Source organism: Parasteatoda tepidariorum, chromosome 4 (genome assembly GCF_043381705.1).
Source record: "Parasteatoda tepidariorum isolate YZ-2023 chromosome 4, CAS_Ptep_4.0, whole genome shotgun sequence".
Classification (NCBI taxonomy): domain Eukaryota; kingdom Metazoa; phylum Arthropoda; class Arachnida; order Araneae; family Theridiidae; genus Parasteatoda; species Parasteatoda tepidariorum.
This window is the reverse complement of record NC_092207.1, coordinates 15,325,290-15,344,325: the sequence shown is the minus strand read 5'-3', so window position 1 is coordinate 15,344,325 and position 19,036 is coordinate 15,325,290. Positions and strand designations below refer to the sequence as shown.

General features: G+C 32.2%; 1 protein-coding gene across 6 annotated transcripts in view; it reads right to left on the bottom strand.

Annotated features, from left to right (window-relative positions):
* Positions 1 to 19,036, bottom strand: part of LOC107453499 (zinc finger homeobox protein 3) — a 186,721-nt gene that overhangs the window by 10,061 nt on the left and 157,624 nt on the right. For 5 of the 6 annotated variants that reach the window (XM_071179455.1, XM_016070372.3, XM_016070362.4 and 2 more), the window contains one exon: positions 510 to 3,955. In XM_071179455.1, coding sequence (XP_071035556.1) covers positions 510 to 3,906 — 3,397 coding nt within the window. In that variant the 5' untranslated portion in view covers positions 3,907 to 3,955. Of the gene's footprint in view, positions 1 to 509; positions 3,956 to 6,389; positions 6,469 to 19,036 lie in introns of those variants that run through there. The other variant, XM_071179457.1, reaches the window with a different exon arrangement.

Here is a 19,036-nt window from a genome sequence, read left to right as displayed (position 1 = left end):
ATATTTTTGTAATCGAAAAAAAAATAACAAAATTAATAATTTTTTCAAATTATTTCTGATATAAGTTCTTTAACACATTCAAATTTAATCGTTTTTCCTTAAATGCATCCAAAATTCTTATTTTTTTCAAGAAATGATAAATAAAACAAAATTTAAACCAGATTTGAATCCATGTAACTTTAAAATTCATTAAACTGAAAATATTTAAGCTCAAATTTTTTTTTAATTAAACAAAGTTTTTCTCGTTCCTTTTTGAAAAACATAATTTTATTTTATTTTCAAACATTATTTTATCTTCAGAATCTTAACTTTTCTAGTGATTTGGACCAACCATCAGGAATGACCGCGCTAGAAGGATTTCAATCGAAGATCAGTGCTTGAAAAAATAGGTATACTATCTTTAAAATAAAATAATATTTTAAAAGTTAATGTTTTCTCTTTCTAGATTAACATCGATAATTAAATAAATAATGAAATAAATGTCAAAGATCGGAGAGAAAACTACATACCAACATCAGCATCAAAAATAATTTTCTCGTTTCCCTTCAGTTCTTTTACCAGGACATAATCTCGGACATCTTCATCAATATCACGTCCTTCTGTTCTGAGTTGCATTTGCCGGAAGTTCTCATGGCGCAGATGTCTGATGGAGTGAACATGCTGTATCAAATTAAATTTGGCTTTTGTTGAAAAATTGCACAAACGGCAGTGGAAGTAATGCGCCTCAGCCTTCAAAGAGTGAACACCAATCTGTAGATGCGAGAAGATTCTGGCATTGGCTTCGTGTCTGGGACTGGCAATATGCAGCTGCAATTTATGAATGCTGTTGGTGTAGTAGTCACAAGCATTGCAACGAACTTGTACGGGATTACTAACATTTGCATATTTCAACTTCCATTCGGTGCTGGCACCACCTTCTTTGACATGATTTACATGCTGGAGGCGTTGCAGATGCTTGTCAGTCTTACAGTGCAATTGAAAATTTGCTTTGAGATTGGTTTTGTAGGTGCAAAGCTTGCAGATGTAAGTGCCAGCTACAACCATTAAAACTTCTTCTTCTCGCTGTCGCGTTCGATCCATCTGCGCATGTTGGTTTAAGGCTTCCAGAGAATCGGCAGAATAAACGTGACACACGCAGCATTGGAAAAGCTTACCATTTTCATCATACGGCACATCAGGTCTTAAGGATGGGTCGGGATGATCAATGTCCAATGTGGGAGGAACGCTGAGATTTAGAGGTGCTCCAATAGGACTTTTTCCACCAGCAGCTGCTGCAGCAGCGGCGGCCGCAGCCATTGCCCGTTGTTGCTGTTGTTGAGTTGCCATCATAAGTAAGGCATGGTTGTATGCCATGTCGGCTAAGGCTGCCTCTGGTTGTAATTGGGAATCACAAGGCAGTAGAAGACCCGGGTGAAAGTTGAACATTGGATCCATTGCTTGAGCTTGCGCCTGAGCCTGGGCTTGAGCTTGTTGAAAAGCAGATATCTGTTGCATGTGTTTAACATTTTGCTGTAGAACCATCATATTGTGATTATGTTTTTCACTTGTCATGTGAATTCTTAAATTGCGAGCGACATTAGTTTCATAATTGCAAACATCACATCTCCAGGTAGCTTTAGGCTTATTTGTGATAATTGGTTTCTTTGCTGCTTCTACTACTGCTGGAGGAGTAGGTAATGCTGGTGGAGCAGCAATAGTTTGATTTGGCATAACATGGTCAGGTTGTAAGGTACCATTCTGCAATTCTTGCACATTATTGATATGCTTATCAGACTGCATGTGTATACTTAGGTTTCCTTTGGTCGTAGTAGAATAATTACAAACTTCACAACGATATGGTTTGTAACCGCAAGTGTATGTTTCTCCACGAGCTAATCTAGGATGTGATTGATTAGTCAGGCAGTATAAGCAACTCAAGTCGTTTTCAGGATGTTTTTCTTTCATGTGAATTTCTAAAGTTTCTTGGTATTTATAATGCCAATTGCACTTAGGACACTTGAGCGTCTTACATGAATTTCGCGAATGCATCATTGTCATATGACCGCCCAGCGATCGTGATGAGCCAAGGATTAAATCGCATTTCGGACATTCGACTCCGTTCGCCCGTCCATCCGGATGTTGAGGACAAATGCAGACAGGACTACTTGTAGTCGGTGATGGAGAAGGAACTGTATTTAGTAATGGACTTGGCGTTGGATTGTTCTTTGGAGATACCCTAGACATGCCAGGCGACATACTTTCGTGACTGCCAGCACTCGTAGGCCTGTCTAGTGAACCCATCGATACAGCCGATGATAATGTAGGATGAGGGCTGAAATCGAATGGGTTTAACCTAAGGTCTTGATCTTCTTGTGCAATATCACTGTTCTGGCCATTATAGCAAGTGGTCTTACGTTCTCTAGGCGATAGAGAAGATGCAGATTCAGCTTCCGCAGCCGCTGCGGCAGCTTTAGCAAGCTTCTCTATCGTCATTAAGTCCTGCAATTCAGGAGCTAAGGCCTCATCGCTATCGGCAGTAAGTAAGGAACTAGTAAGAGAGGGCGTAGTTCTCATTTCCGCCCTACTGTTGGCGACACTTGGTTTGATTTCTGACAATGCCGCAACAGGACTGGAGACGGCCGAAACCAGCGTCGTGATTGCAGAAGAGCCATAACCCCCAGCCACTGCACTAGACACGGCATTCAGTAAATTAGTCATAGGATCGTTTGATCCGAAGGAACTGGAACATGAGCTCTGCAATGACTGGGCGAAAATATTTCCACTCTGACTCCCCGCACTATTCTGGGCTAACGAACTAGGAATTGGTTCCAGGAATGATAAGAGTGGTTCTTTCTCTTTCCCGACACCCTGTATGATTGCCGAAGTGTTCTTTTGGGACATAATGTTCTTTTCTTCATCGTTCATATTTATGTTGTGTTCACCCATCGCATGGGCGACAAAAGATTTAGCGTAACCAAAAGAAAGTTTGCACATAAAACACATCAATATAGGTTTTATTGGTACAGAAGAATAGTCTACCATAGGAAAGTTAACTTTGTTTACACTGGACGGCCTCTTTAGAGAGCCATCATCGTCCAATTTGCTAGGCGAAACAGTTACTGGCGTTTCACTGGTAACATCACGCACCGTGAAAACTCTAAAACTGTGCATAACAGGGACATCAGGAACTTTATTTTTTTCTTGAAGGAAACTGTACGCCTGTCCGTACAAAGCACTATATAGTGCCGGATTTCTAGCGATGTGTAGAGCGTTCACCATATGTGGTATGAGTTGGGATGAAGTAGGAATTCGTGACGCCGCGTCATCGGCAGCTCGCGATAACAATTCTTCGCTCCCATCATCATCACTAAGCTCCGAATCACCGGCCGTCTCTAAAATGAAAGCGGAACCATCCGGATTGTACACGATCTTTCCGGTGAAGTTCTCCACGTCGCTAGCTGAGCTGTTGGACAGCTCATTGCAAAATAGGCTGCTAGAAGCCCCGACTCCCGCGGACGGGTAGTGCGAGGTAGGAACAGAACAATGTCTACTACTACCACCACCGTCCGTAGAAGGAGGGGTGGTCGTCGAATTAAGTCCCACGTGCGGCGACACTTCACACACGTGTTCCATATAGTGGTTTGTAGTGTGAAACTCCCGCCCGCAGGAATCGCATTTCTTGATGAACTTCGGGCAAGGAGTTCGTGAGGAACTTGATGGACGTTCAGGAACCCTCGTTTGTTGCTGTAGATCGGCGATTATTACCGCCTCTTGGCCTTCTTCTGGCGTCATTTCCCTTTTTAACACCGATGGCGCCGCCAGGTGCTGATACTGTTGGTCCGAAAGTGAGCCACTAGACTCCTGCTTAACGCGTTGCTGCTGCTGCTGTAGTTGGCCGGTGTCCACGGTAGGAACATCTGTATCCATGCTGCTTCATGAATATCCGCTATGTCATGGTAGTGAGTACCATCCACCACTGCAAAAGAAAAATTGTTTAATAATCTCGACATTAAAAAGCAGTAGACACACATCTATATACATTTTAACACAACGTTTGGATTATGTTCATAAAATTACGTTTTTATCGTTGTTATAATGGTTACCTTTAATTAACAACAATATTGTTCTATTTATATGCAGCCCAGAAAAAATCCTTCCATCATTTAAGCAACATTTCGTTTCAAAATGCTGATGTATGAAAGATTTTCTTTATTCGAAATTGAATGAATAAGGGCGAAAAAAAGGAATAAATGAAATAAAGAAAGTAAGAGTAAATGCATTAAAATTGTAAAATAAGAAGTGAATGACAGAACAAAATAAATGACTAAAGTAAAAAAAAATAATAATGGGGGAAATTAATTAATCAGTAAGTAATTAAAAAACTTTGAAAAATAAAAAAAACGGACAGTTATTAAGGCAGTAAAGGAAAAATGAATAAATAAAAATAAAAATGAATGAAGGAAAAATAAAGGATTAAAAATAAAATTAAAAAAAAAAAACAAATCTAGTTAAAATGTATAGCTTGTTGACGGACAGAAACGCGATAATAGTCTATTTTTTTAAACTCTAACAACACTGGTATACGAAGTACCTTGTCCATTCATCTCAAATTATTGGAAGAAGAAAAAAAAAGCCGCTAAAATTTCCGAGTTAACAAAATAAACTTTCCGATGAAGTTTAATCCACTTCGACCCAATAAAGCACTTTGACACTGCGATGAAAGAGGCACAAAGAGTGATGACTTCAAAAGAGCTTAGGAAAGAAACGTTTATTTCGGCATTTCATTTTCGATTATTACAAGCACGCGCTGATAAAAGGAACACCAAGACAATTATAAACCACCCGTAAAAGTCTTCTTCGATAATTTTTCACAAATTGCTTACAAATAGCGAAGAATCACATACTTGTAGGCATCAAAGAAAACGCCTTTTCGCTCCTATTTACAATGGTCATTCAGCATCGGGGCTTTTCTTTCAAATATATATATATAAGGTCTCCTGCCAACTTTTCCACTTAGGCCTCACGACGAATGAAAGAAAAGAAACTATTAGAGAAAAGAAGAAGAAAATAACAAGCGCATAGACTTAGAGAGAAAAAGAAAAGATCCAACTGAAAAGAAAAGGGGAAGAAACGGTGGACAAAAGGCGGAATAGCGTAGTTAGTTGTAATTGCATCAAAATGAGTTGAGTTACCAATTCCACCCTCTAATAGTCGAGTCGCTAAACCAGTTTACCGGTGCTGATGCTCGGCCATCCGGTTCAAAAGGGAGAAGAAGACCAACTTCAACACTTAGCAATAATTTGGCATTCATAGGCAAAGATGCGTGCCGATGGCTGGCCTTCTGCAGTGCCATAAAATGATGCCTATTCACATATGCATGAGGGAACGCATAAAGCACAGAAATTTTGTTTTGTGTTTTTGAGAATCTTCATTATTTATGCAAGATGAAAAATAACGTACCCGCAAAGAATCAAGAATGAGGTATTATAATACAGTAATGAAAAGCTTCTTTGTCGCTCAGATTTTATCACCACAAATAACTCCATTAAGCTCAGTTGCTTTAGACACCTTAATAATTATACTTTACCTTTTCAGGAATTGATAGTTTTAGTTAGTTTGATGGCAGGAGTAATGATTTTTGAGAGTTGTATAATACAGTAAAAAATACCGCACGTAGAATGTCTCTAGTATTGCACAATTTGGGAAGTTTCGTTAACTTCGAACGACTGAAGGGAACTTATATTTCAAAATTAAATACAGTCAGTTCTTGTCTTAGTTGTTCCGTCCATTTTATTATTGAACGGAAATACATACGTATTATATGCTGGATAAAATAAAATGGAAAAAAAAATTAAATCAGAAATTTAAATTAAAAATGAAGAAAAAAAGAACTAAAGTAACGAATAACGAAAGGTAGACTGCGCTATTCCTGTAAATGCAAATCAAGTAATTTAAAAGCAAAAAAAAAAAATCCAAGAATACAGAATGAAAAATAACTCTGTAATGAAATTCATCAACATAGACTTAAACATAACCCTATAGTGCAATTCATTAAACGATACTAAAATGTAGCTCCAAGCAAAACTCAATTAATATTTAATGACACTCGGTATATTAACAGGAAATGCAACATGATTATAATCTAAAAACCAAGAAACAATTCCTAAAATTCGACTGAAAATGAATAGTACTTTTAGGTCAATTAAATATTTTAAAGTATCTTAGTACGATATTTACACTACATTTTTGATAGGGCTGTCAGAAATATAAATAATTTATGATATTTCATGCCCAATTTGATGCAGCTCAGAAAAATAGCTTTCTGAATACATAAAATCAACCTTCAGGCAATGAAATTAGATCCTATTTCGAAAAAGTAACGGTTACAAAACAGAATAATGGCTAAATACCTTTTCAGGAAACATAATTGTAGACCTCGCTACCAGTAATAAGATTGTCTGGGAGAAATAAATGCAATAAATGCTTTTCATCGAGAGTAGCCTATCAGAAATAAAATTAATTTTGATCACAAGTGAAGCAGGTAAAGATCACGAGGCAATTTAATTTGATCACCAATTCACGAAAGTAGTCCTGACAATTTTCTGAAGCACATTATTTACTCAGGTTTAACTTTTATGATTAAAGAATAATAAATAAAAAAAATCCAATTCTTTTACATATACGGTTTTCCATTAATGCACTATTAGCTTAAAGAATCCCATCAAGTAAAATGGAACACTAAATAAAGTACAATTATTTATATTTTTCGACAATCATTAAGAAAAAAGGTAGTTTGTTGGTTGAAATTGTCAATGCCGTTTATGCAAGGACATTTAAATGTAAGTGATTCAGGAAGTTTTATAAGATATAAATAATTTTATGATTTAGCCCTGGTGTTTGTATAAGATGCCATCTTAATAAACTTACAAATAGGGTTGAGACAATAAATCAGTGTTTTTGATGAAAAGATTTATTTCACAAATAAAACTATATATCAAATTGCTAAAACGAGAATTATAAAATTTATTTGATCAAAATAATGTTTTTGCAGTAGACATTCGTGTGATTTGTTTTTGTCAAGCTTCAAGTTGCAATCATCTTTAAGAGTGAAAGATGTATTAAAATATCGCGTATATGCCTGGGAAAAATGAATAGCATACATATTAACAAGATACAGAGTGTCACACAGTACAGAAAATAAATTGCAAACATATGCACAAGATAAAGTGTGACACCAGGTGCAGGAAATTAATTGCTAAAATGTGCGAATAATAGCAAATGAAGAGGAGAAGAATTGCAATCATAAGCAGAAGTATGAAGTGTATAATATGGTGCAGAAATGATTTTCAAATATATTCACAGAATGAAATTTGCCCATGGTGTAGATTTATAATAATCATCATAAGTTTGGAAAAGCTAGACAAAAAAAAAATTGCAACATCCACTAATCTAATTTTTTAAAAAAATGAACAGAATTAGGTTTATCAGTGTTGCCCTTATTCTAAAAATATTAAAAAAATATCTTACTAACAAAAGAATTAATAAAAGAAACAAAACTTATAACGAGATAAATTAAAAATAAAAGCACAAGATTTTTATGGTACACCAGAGAGTTGTGGAATTTTGAGAAGATAGCTTTTGGAATATGAGGTTTAAACTAACCCGTTACAGGTTTATATATATATATAGANCGTTATGGGTTTTTCTATATATATTGCAAGGTTATTACTAACCCGTTACGGTTACTTTAATTTTGTTCATTCATGTGTGGCTTTTAAATAAATGTGATTTTTACAAAAAAAAAAAAAGAAGTGTTTCTTAATATAGCTTGAATCGTTAAACCCTTTTAATTTTTAACGCTGGGCCATTAGATTTACTCAAGTGCCTGTTAGAAAAATGATATTGATAAATATTTAAACAGAAAAATAACAGTATACCGTAACTGAACTTATGCTAACTCCAAATATTAGCGATATGAAATAATTTATATATTTTTTATATATGTTTTTAAGTAGAGAGCAATAAAATTTAATGTAAGTCTTATTTTTGAAAAAAAAATGCCTTCAAGCCTTATCATAACAACTTGTAATTGAGATTCATATCAAATTTGAGATATAAAACATATATTTGGAAAGGTAAAAAGCACCGAAGGATTCCTCAAAAACTAAGACATAAACAATCATATTAGGTTCCAGTAACAACAACTAAAAATCGCCACTGTTTTTCTTTTGATATTTAAGACCAGCACATAGAGAACACGAACAAAAATTGGAATTCAGTAAAAGCCCACAATTTTCAAGAAAAAGAGACAGCAAACACCGGCATTCAAATCATGTGTTTTGGAACTAGGGGGTGGAGATATTCTGCTTCCATGGATTCTTTTTTCCTCACAGAAAATAAGAAAAAGAGCTCGAATTTCATGCATGGCCAACGCTCCTAATTGTGTCGGCTAATAGGGATGAAAGCATGCGGCGGATGGACTATCTTCAATGAAAGATGGGCGCTTCCTCATCTATCAAAGTGACACAGGGATGCGCTTTGCTCTTCCTTTTCTTTTTTTATTCCTGTGTCGGCTTTTATTTTGCATTCTTCTGATAGCCTCAAAATAAATAAAATCTGCAATCGACGCAAAAATTACATATTCTAGTCTTGTGAACGACTATTTTTGAAGAGTTAAAGATAAGTCATTAAGAAATTGAAAAATATTTTTATACTTCAAATGGGTTAATTAATTTCCACTCAAAAACCAATATCATACTAATTTTACTTCAGTATGGGCAATTTTAGAATATTTATGTTTTTATTTATTTTTAATAATTATGGGAAAAACCACAAGAGCTTTAAAAGCTGTCGTTATTTTATAACTAGATGAATTATTGTAGTAAGGAGATGTAGTAGTATAATATTATACAACTGCCTACTTAAACATTATTTGCATAATAAAATAAATAAAAAATATAAAAAAAGAAAGAAAAACAAATATCTATGTATTCGGAAGATAAGTAAGAAATAAAATGACATCTTTTGGACTAATGAGATCTAAAAACATACACAGTATGATTTTAATAGGCTCGTGAGAGTGAATATGATATTAAATAACACATAGTATCCTTATCAAATTGAATGATATTACATTGATTTATGTTAAGTGGATATTCAATATATTAGTTAAAGTAAAAAAAAGCATGGAATAAAGATAAGTTGCCTCCTAAATCGAAATTACAAAGATTATAATAAAATGGCATTGTGGTGCATGTTCATAGAGCTTTTTAATTTTACCCAGAAAAAGTTGAAATTTTAAGCTCAACCCGTACTTATGGAAGAATAACCGGCAGCAGCCTGTCAACTCAATTAACAGTAAAGTTTAAGGTAAAAGACATTTTTTACATTTACGGTTTTGAAACCGTTTACAACTAGCATGGTTTGAAGACCGTAAAAAAATTGAACTGAGTATTCGTACTATGCTTTTCATTAGACATTGGAGTTAAGGTGCTGCCATCTATGGGTGAATGAGAGAATCATATTCTAATAGTCCGGAGTCACAAATTGGGGAGTGCAGGGAAGAGAAGTTCTCCATATGTTGAATGGAGGAAATAATTTTGGTGTCGGTGCTGAGGATCAAACTCCTGTTCTGTCATGAGATTGACAGATTAGCGCTCTCGGCTAAACCATGCACACAGCTACAAGGACTTTAATGGCTTCATTAGGTGGGTCTAGTTGATGCGATAAAATTCTGGTTGTTCAACCATATTAGGTGAAAGCAATTAATAAATGGTTTTTCTCACAGTTAACATATTGAATAACACCCTATATATGTTTTGTTTGAGTTTGGTAAAATAACATTTAAAAATAAATTGTTTATTTTGTTCAAGAAACTCCTAGCAGTGTACGACGGGTGAAATTTCTCATCCCAAATTCTCTTTCATCTCCATAGGTAATTTAAAATTTAACGTATAGAAAAAGTTCAAGCAAACCAAGAGTAGTAATGCATGAAGTTTCAAATAAAAAAAAGAAGCAAATTTTGAAACTTAGAGACTTACTCTAAGTTTGCCTGAACTCACTTTTTCTATATTTCACATTGGTTATGGAGGTGAAACAGAATTTGCAATGAAAAGTTTCTCCCATGGTATGGCGTCCTTTAAATTTCCAATCTAACTTCACCATGCTAACTCATTTATCGACATGCTTTTAAACGTATCAATGACGGTTAGCAAATATTCAGAAATATAAAATATCATTTCATAGACTAGTTAGAAAAAAAATTATTTACAACTTAAACACTATCTTAAGAAAAAGTAGTTATTTTTCCTTATTTAAAAAATAAATGCTTAATTAAATTTCTGAAACAAAACACCTAATAACATTTTAAAATGATAAAACAAGACAGTACTAAATTCAGATACTTAACCGTCAAAGTTAGAAAACAATCAAATAAAAACAAAAAGAAAACTACAAGAATATATTTTTTTCTTCTTTTTTTTTAAACAACAACCAATAATAATTGACATAAAAAAACGCCCATTTCATCAACTTATTTCACAAATAAAACTAAACGAAATCGGCCTTTCTTTATGGATTTGGAAGAAACAATAAAGGCATCCATAGAAGAAAACAGTTACTTTCAGAATTGCAGATGATGTAACAACGCCGGAGGGCTTGCTGAATCTTTTTCCGCGTGCAAGAACTAACTGATCCACGCCTTTATTTATATTTTTATTCATCTACCTCAAGTGTATACGCGACAGAGACGCTGGCGTGCGGTGCCAATCTCGATGTGACACTGGCACACACACACAAAGTGAGGAGGGAGAGACGCTAGCGGCAAGGTCACAGAGCAATACTCGGGTTACTGACCATGCAGGGTTAAAAATGCAAGCACTCTTAAAAGATATCTATTGTTTCACGGAGAAGGAATTGGCACAGAGTGGGGAATTTGATTTTCATGGTTTTTGAGATGCTAAATTATTGCATTTTATGTCATAGCACTGTATTTTATATAAATATGGCGAAGGGAATAAATTAGACTTTCGAATGATATAAAGAATGACGATTTGCTCAAAACTTGTTTTTGATTCTATTGTTTGCGAAGAATATGGGAAATGACCAGGTTATTTGTAATCAAATTATTAACGATATAATTTTGTAAAAAAACCAGCTAAAAAAGCAAGTATAGCTTACAAATCAACGAAGATGGGATGTATATATTGCACTTGAGTTAGTTTATAATTTTCTATCAAACGTTATAAACATGTTTCAGATGTGCTACATCACTTTTTATAATTCAATCTTATTCACAGAAATTAAACTGTTAGACAAAATACGTACAATTTTTTTAAAAATTTTATTATTATAACTATTCGTTCAGTCTTAGTAAATAATAGTTTCGTTTGAATTGGAACACGAATTATCTTATTTTTCTTTAATACAAAATCAAAATAAATTTATGATTAAACAATTGAAATTAGATTGTATTTTCACCAAAATTTGATGTATTCAGTTATTATTTTATTACAATCAAACAATATTGAAAGCACAGCATGTACAAATATAAAATTTCAGTTTTTTTAAATAAACAATTTAGGACGATAATCAGTCTATAATTATTGTATTAAAAGTTCACTAATATCTTTTTATAAATTAACATTTTTTTAAAAAAAAGTAAACTCTAGTGCTTAGGCTAATAAACTATAGCCATCCAATTTCACAAATGTTTATTGACTGGAATACAATATGGTATGCAGCTCTTAGAGAATCCGATTTCCAGGTATAAAACTAATAAGCCATTTAGGCTAATTTATAAACAGTCATCGTAAACAAACAGAAGAGAGCAATCAAATAAAGAGACTAATAACAATAGAGTCAATTACATGACTTTCAGTATGTGAATCAGAATGAAAAGAAAGGCATACAACAATGGTAAAAATTCCACCAACTCAAAATAATCAACCATCCTTCCTTCCGCGCCATTTATGTAAGGCATTCTGTGCCAACCGAAACCTGAAAGTTACGATAGCACTAAATCACAAGGTGGTCAAGGTAAAGGCTCTTCCAAGCGAACAGAAACAATTAAATGATAATTTCGTGTCGTCCATATTCATCCAAAAGGGTGGGTGTCGAGCACGCACTTCCGGTCCTCCAATTCATCAGGAGACTTCATGGCCTTCAGATAGTCTCATAATGATCAGAAACTGTCCTGTACGCGACATTTGGGATGAGACAGAACTACACCGATTGGTTCTTTTCTTGGGAATGGGAATCATTTGGCTTCTTCTTAATTTGTATTGTACAGGTTTTCTTAAGCAGTGGCGGTAAAGAATGATCGCCAACAAACCGTGTATTACAAATGAAAACTTTATCTCATCAACAATATAAACTGCTTAAATTTTGGAAAGATGGGCGAGGTTATTTACCGTCACAGCTGAAGAATTTGTAGGTTCTTTGTGTAGTAGGACTTCAATTAGAGAGCATTTATTTTATAAATAAATGAATTTCTATAATTTATGCAGTACTTAAAAAGATTTATTAAATCGTAGTTTAAAAACAATTACATTCGCATTTGTTTCGAAGTTTTTGAAAGTTGATTCGAATTCTTCCAGTTCTTTTTGTTGTGTGACTTTGAAAAGCGAACCGTAAGTTATCAAATTCAAGCAATATTTAAAGATTTATTGATAGATAGTTAAAAAAAAATCCATGTAAACTAAACATTAAACTTCAAGTCAAAACAGGCAACACCGTATGTGAATTACATTGTTTTGAAAAGCGCGCGTTTACACATTTTTGAAAGACTATCACAATTTTGTAAGAACTTCTAAGTTCATGCAGATATAATATAAAAACAATATTAATTTATTTTATAATAAACTTTAATAGATTACACACAACAACATAATGCTATTTCCTAGAAAGATAGTTTTTTTTTGCATTTTTTAAGAAAGTTTTTTTGCAAATTATAATAGCGAGTATAAACTTATATAAAATCTCCTAGATTAAAGTAATATTTAAAATTTAATTATATGACAATTGGGTTCTTGCAATTCAGGAAGAAGATCATCTTAACTCTTTGAGAGAAAGGAAATATCTATCAAAATATCCTGAGCAGAAAGTTACATAAAATAAGATTTGCTGGTTTAATGTGAAACTAGAATGAATTACACAATTTCAACAGATTATTGGCTCAAAAAGAGCACAAAATTATATTTCTTTGTTTTTTTTCAATCTGAGTTTTTTTGGGGGGATTTATTGAGTTTTTTGAATTTTTAATCCTATAATTGAAAGATTTTCGCTTGTTCTGATAAGCAATTTAGTTTTGGAGGAACGATTTTATAGTAAAATATATTTTATTGAAAATAAAATATATAAAAATTTAAATGAATAAACTGTATAATATTAAACATATGGTTGAAGAATAATTATAATTTTTAACTTAATTAAAGAATGACCTCTGAATATAATTTAAATCAATTAATTCTTTTGTCTTTAAATATTAAAATATTCACCGCAAAATAAGTAAATTCAAACCGAAGAATTATATGATAGGAAATCATATTAAGACATAACGCAATAAAATATAATATTTCCTGTCCTTCGGAAATATAATAAGAAAACAAATGATAAATCTTTAAAGAACTGTCCTTGTTTGTTTGACTTATCAATCAATAATTCCAATCAGGTGATGTTATTAATCATAAATATAAGATAAACATTACATGGCGAATCGACATCATTACCAATCTTATTCAAGAAGATAAAGGATTAATAAACATGACGTCATTTCCTCAAGGTGTATGCAACTTCCTCTCGATCACAATAGCACTTCCCAATGAATGAACCTACACCAAATTAGTTCCCATCGCCACCTGGTCAACGCTTGAAGGGGGCGGTGGAGGTGGCATCATAATAATTTCATTATAATTCCACATATACAACAGCTATAATAATAATCGGGATCATAAAAGCGTGCAAACAGAAGATTGTTCGATCTTGTCACGTCTTGCATTTATCCAAAAAGAAAAGTTCCCACCTTTTATGGTCAAGTAATTACGATGGACAGATAAAGCTTTTGCTTCCTCCGCCACCCCCCTTTCGCTCATTACACGTTCTGAACAGTGTGGTGCGGTATTGTTCCAAGCTGGCCAAGCGTCCCTCATCATTGTTTAATTAGTCACTTCCATGACCTTCAAGAAAACTCCCCCTCCGCCAAGCGGTTTCCTGTCTAGATCAGAAACACGAATGGTTTATTCCATCATTTTCCACGGGAATCGGCACTAATTTGGTCGCTTTATCGGATAAATAGGCAACTACCTCTCTGGGATCTAGGTAAAGATGGAGACTTTAAAAACGTGATTTGAAAAAACATAAGTTCGCCGTTTATTTCAGATTTTAACGACGAAAGGGTGTGGGAATTGTTGGTAGGAGCTGATTACCATTTTTAAAACATTTTGAGTATTCAGCTAATTTATACTGATAATCACGTTTATATTGAAGCAATATCAGTCTATGAAAGAAAACTGATTCACTTCCTATACATCGTTTAAATCATCATTTTAGTGCCGATTTTGTATAGTTCATTAGTTTGCCCGATCTTGAATGAAAAAATAAATAAATAAAAAATCACTTTTACCTTTTCTTGAAGTTAAAACAGTACTCAGAACTGTATAAAAATAAAATAATTTTAAAAATTCAAAACACCATGTTATAATACTTAGCTTTAAAAATTATTTTATCTGGTTTTTATATCATTTTATTTATTTAGAAAATATTTTAATTAATTTATATTATACTCAAGAAAAGTTTGTGAAACATAATTGAAAATAACAGTGTCATATAAAGTACCAGCACTTTGGGTGCATCATCATAAATCCAATTTACCGTGAAATATTATATTGTAATTTTTGTAGTAATATTTATTTACTTATAGTGATTCAGTGATTTTATTGTAATTATTACTGTAAAAATTAAGATAGATTAGATTTTTCTTTTGTTCCGTAGCATGTTCCGGCAAAAAAGGAGTTTACGGTAAAAAGTACCGTTACCCTGAGTGCCGGTACTGTTTACGCAATTTGATCATGAACTATTTAGGGTGTACACACATTTAAAAGAACATCTCATTTTTAGAATAAATAAATAACTATTTCAAGTACTGTATCCCTGCTAACAATCCTTCATCAATAGAATTCTTAGACTAACTTCAGGACAAAAGAACTTAAGATACAGTGGCGATTATTTTATTAAACTTGTTCAAAAGTCACAGGCTAAAGATTTATAACAGTCATAAAAAAATAAGGAATCAATTTTTATCAAATCGAATTGTAATAAAAATCAAATCAATAAGAGTGAAAACTCTAAAGCGAATAAACTTAAAAAAAAATTTCTTGTCAAAAATATTCAGAACATAAGAATTAAGACGTTGTAATAACTCAAACAGACAACCTTTGTTTAAAATCCAGTAGGTTCACAAAGACGTTTAAAAAATTAAAACAGTTTTTAAAATAAATAAAAAATCAATCACTTTACGAACACGAACAATAAGTTGAGAGGAGTTCATTGAAAAAGTTGATTAAAAAAAAGAGAGTTTCCCACGGTTAATTCCAATAAGATACTCCTGTATTTTACGCCCTCTCTGGTTAACTTTTACTCCTTGACAACTGTATTCCTGCCCACTGTCACTCAACAGGTGATGGGATATACATTTTAAAACATCTTTCTCCAAAGTGTAATTACCACTGTTACCGGATTCTACACTTTATATATAGACAGGTGTTTTAAATGAAATTCATTTCGTTTGCTGAATCTTTAGGCAAGGATTTTTTTTTACTTCTTAATTTTATTTTTGTTTCTTGAGTTGGATGCTCTTTTTTAAAAAGGCGTAGCCACTCACTACAAGAATTGAAAGATATAACAAGCGTTTACATAGTTTTTTTATTTTTTTTTTATTTTTTAAAGTTAGTTTTCAATGTGGTTTTTGTCACGGTATTAAACAAATCTTATTCTTAAGCTATGCTTTTGTATTTAACTTATTTTTTATATAGTGTTATTTATTTAATAATATTAAAATTAAATGTGCTATGTTCAGTTCATTTAATTAAATGTGTTAAAAAAACTCATAAGGTAAATATAATTTTTTTCATAAAACAATACATATGTATACATTTTAAAACATCTTTCTCCAAAGTGTAATTACCACTGTTACCGGATTCTGCACTTTATATATAGACAGGTGCTTTAAATGAAATTCATTTCGTTTGCTGAATCTTTAGGCAAGGATTTTCTTTTACTTCTTAATTTTATTTTTGTCTCTTGAGTTGGATGCTCTTTTTTAAAAAGGCGTAGCCACTCACTACAAGAATTGAAAGATATAACAAGCGTTTACATAGTTCTTTTATTTTATTTTTAAAGTTAGTTTTCAAATGGTTTTTGTCACGGTATTAAACAAATCTTGTTCATATGCTATGCTTTTGTATTATTTTTTATGTAGCTTTATTAATTTAATATAATATTAAAATTAAATGTTTTAAGTTCAGTTCTTTCAATTAAATGTGTTATCAAAAACTTAGAAAGTAAATAGAATTTTTTTAAATACAGTAATCAAATATTTTATGTTTAATTTCAAACAGTCTACTCACCAATACTTTTTTTTTCTGTTTTTATATTTGTTTACTTCTTTTAATTAGTTAAGTAAAATAATTAAACAATGATGTTTATAGTTTAATTGCTTGGCATAGTAATTTTTACTTATTTTTGTCTTGAGTTGACTGCTCTTTTTAAAAAGGCGTAGTCGCTACAAGAATTATAAGAGATAACAAGCGTTTATACAGTTTTTTCTATTAAGTTAGTTTTTGATGTGATTTTAGTCACTAAAACTTTAGTATTTAAATATGATTTTTTGTCAATGTGTGAATAATAATCATAAAATTACAAACGTTGATGAAAGTTTTAAGAACGTAAAAAATAGTGCGATACTAGAAACAAATACTGAAAATAAGAAAACAAAACAACGAACATTTATAGTGTGTATTAAGGATATTAAAACATTAAAAGAATGAGAAATGCTTTAACAGAGCGAAATGAAAAATCATAATAAATTTAAGCAATAAGAAATATTTTAACTATGATAAAAAAATGAAAGCAATGCTAAACACTTTTATAATATGAATAATAATAAGATGAGAAATAATTAAACAGTGAAAAAAAAAAAGTTTAAAAAAAATCCAAAATTACTTTTATATATTTAAAACAGTACTGAGTCTTAATAATACATTTTACATATAAAGCTGCTGTGAATTTTTTTTTTCCATTTAAATTTGCGAATAAATAGCGGCTAATCCTTTATTATTTAACACAATTTACACGCAAAAGATGGATAAAAAAAAATTACATGAAAGGTAAGAATATCATCATTTGTTAGATAATAAAACATACGTTTCCTTTTATGGCGGAAATTATGACACACGCAAAAATTACTTCATTTGCACATTATCCTGCTAAACAAATTCTAAAAATTTTCAAAAAACAGAAACGACATAAAACCTTTATGTCCCCCCTAATATATATAACAAAACATTATTTTCAACCTACTCAGCGCATTTTCAGTACTAAGGCTTTCATAACACGTCCTATCCATTCTTGCTCTAATACAATCTATAAAACATATACTACAACACACGCTGACACTCTTGGGGACTGGGGTGTAAGGAAAGGGGTAAAAGGGGCGAGGAGGGGATTCTTCAACGAGATGTTCTCGATTTGTTTTTCTTCCACCACCATTCTTCTTTTTCAAGTAAAGTAGTTTTAGAACATAACTTTATTTTCAGCGCCGAAGCTATCTAATGGGCTTGCCCAATCTTTAGAAAAATCTTTTTTTTTTTTTTTTTTTTTTTTTTTTTTTTTTTTTTTTTTTTTTTTTTACAGGCGGTGTGGAGGGTGATGTTTCTAGGGAGAGAAGGGTGGAGCATATGTACTTTGTTCGAGAACCAGAAACCAAATGAGAAATACAAATAAAATTTCTTTTTAGAAGATTCTATTTCTTTGCATACTTAGATAGGAATGAGACAGATGAGAATTTTTTTTTTGTTCTTGATTTTATTTAGTTCGACGCATTGTTGAGTAATATTTGAGAAATAAGCCTCACATTTCTTTGACTTTTAAAGAACGATATGTCGGAAATATGTATCAATTTGTTTACACGAAAACTGAATCAGAAAAAATATTTTGGCAATGGTTAAGAGAGGCGTTTGTTTATAAACATTTAATTCAATATGTGGATCTGTGGCAATACAAACATCGAGTTAGTGTAAATGAATATTGTAAAAATAATTACAGGTTTCTTTCTTTTTTCTTTTTATTTCAGCAAACAACAAGACTACGAAATCATTCCTATCTTTAAAAATACAAATAGTAAGTAATTAGGAGCATTGGAATATTTGAAACATTGGAGTATTTCTTAACGTAAAACCGAAAATAAAATACCAAAAAAATTAAAATTCTAAAAAAATTTGAGGGCGATTAATTTTGGTTTGAAAGTTCAAGTACTAATGTTTTAGTTGAATCAATAACATTACTAATTTTTATTTATTAATGTAAGCAATAAATCCAACGCAATATAACCAATGTATATTATTTAGGACAATACTTTACAATCGGGGCTGCCTCTCATATTTAGTGATTTGAAAATAAACTAATATATAAGAAAATAAACCGAGAACTGATCCCATAACGGTAAACAAAAGTTGCGGTAACCCGAAGGTGACATCATTGAAAGCAAAGACAGCTAAAAATAACATGGTAACCAGTAACGGGGTTTTAGCAAAACCGAACGAGAATCATCACCAAACCCAGGGACCTCCACTTCTACACCTTAACCTTATATAGTTCTAATTAAGCTGTTTTGTGATAGTCAACTAATTGAATTATTACCCAAACGGAATAGACTGTTTAATATGTTGGATGCAATCAAAACTGATCAACTGTGCCAACAAGCCCACATAAAAATGGTTCAATCAAAATATGTAATCAGGATACAAACTAGGGCAAAACAACATTAAAGAGCACAAAAATATTT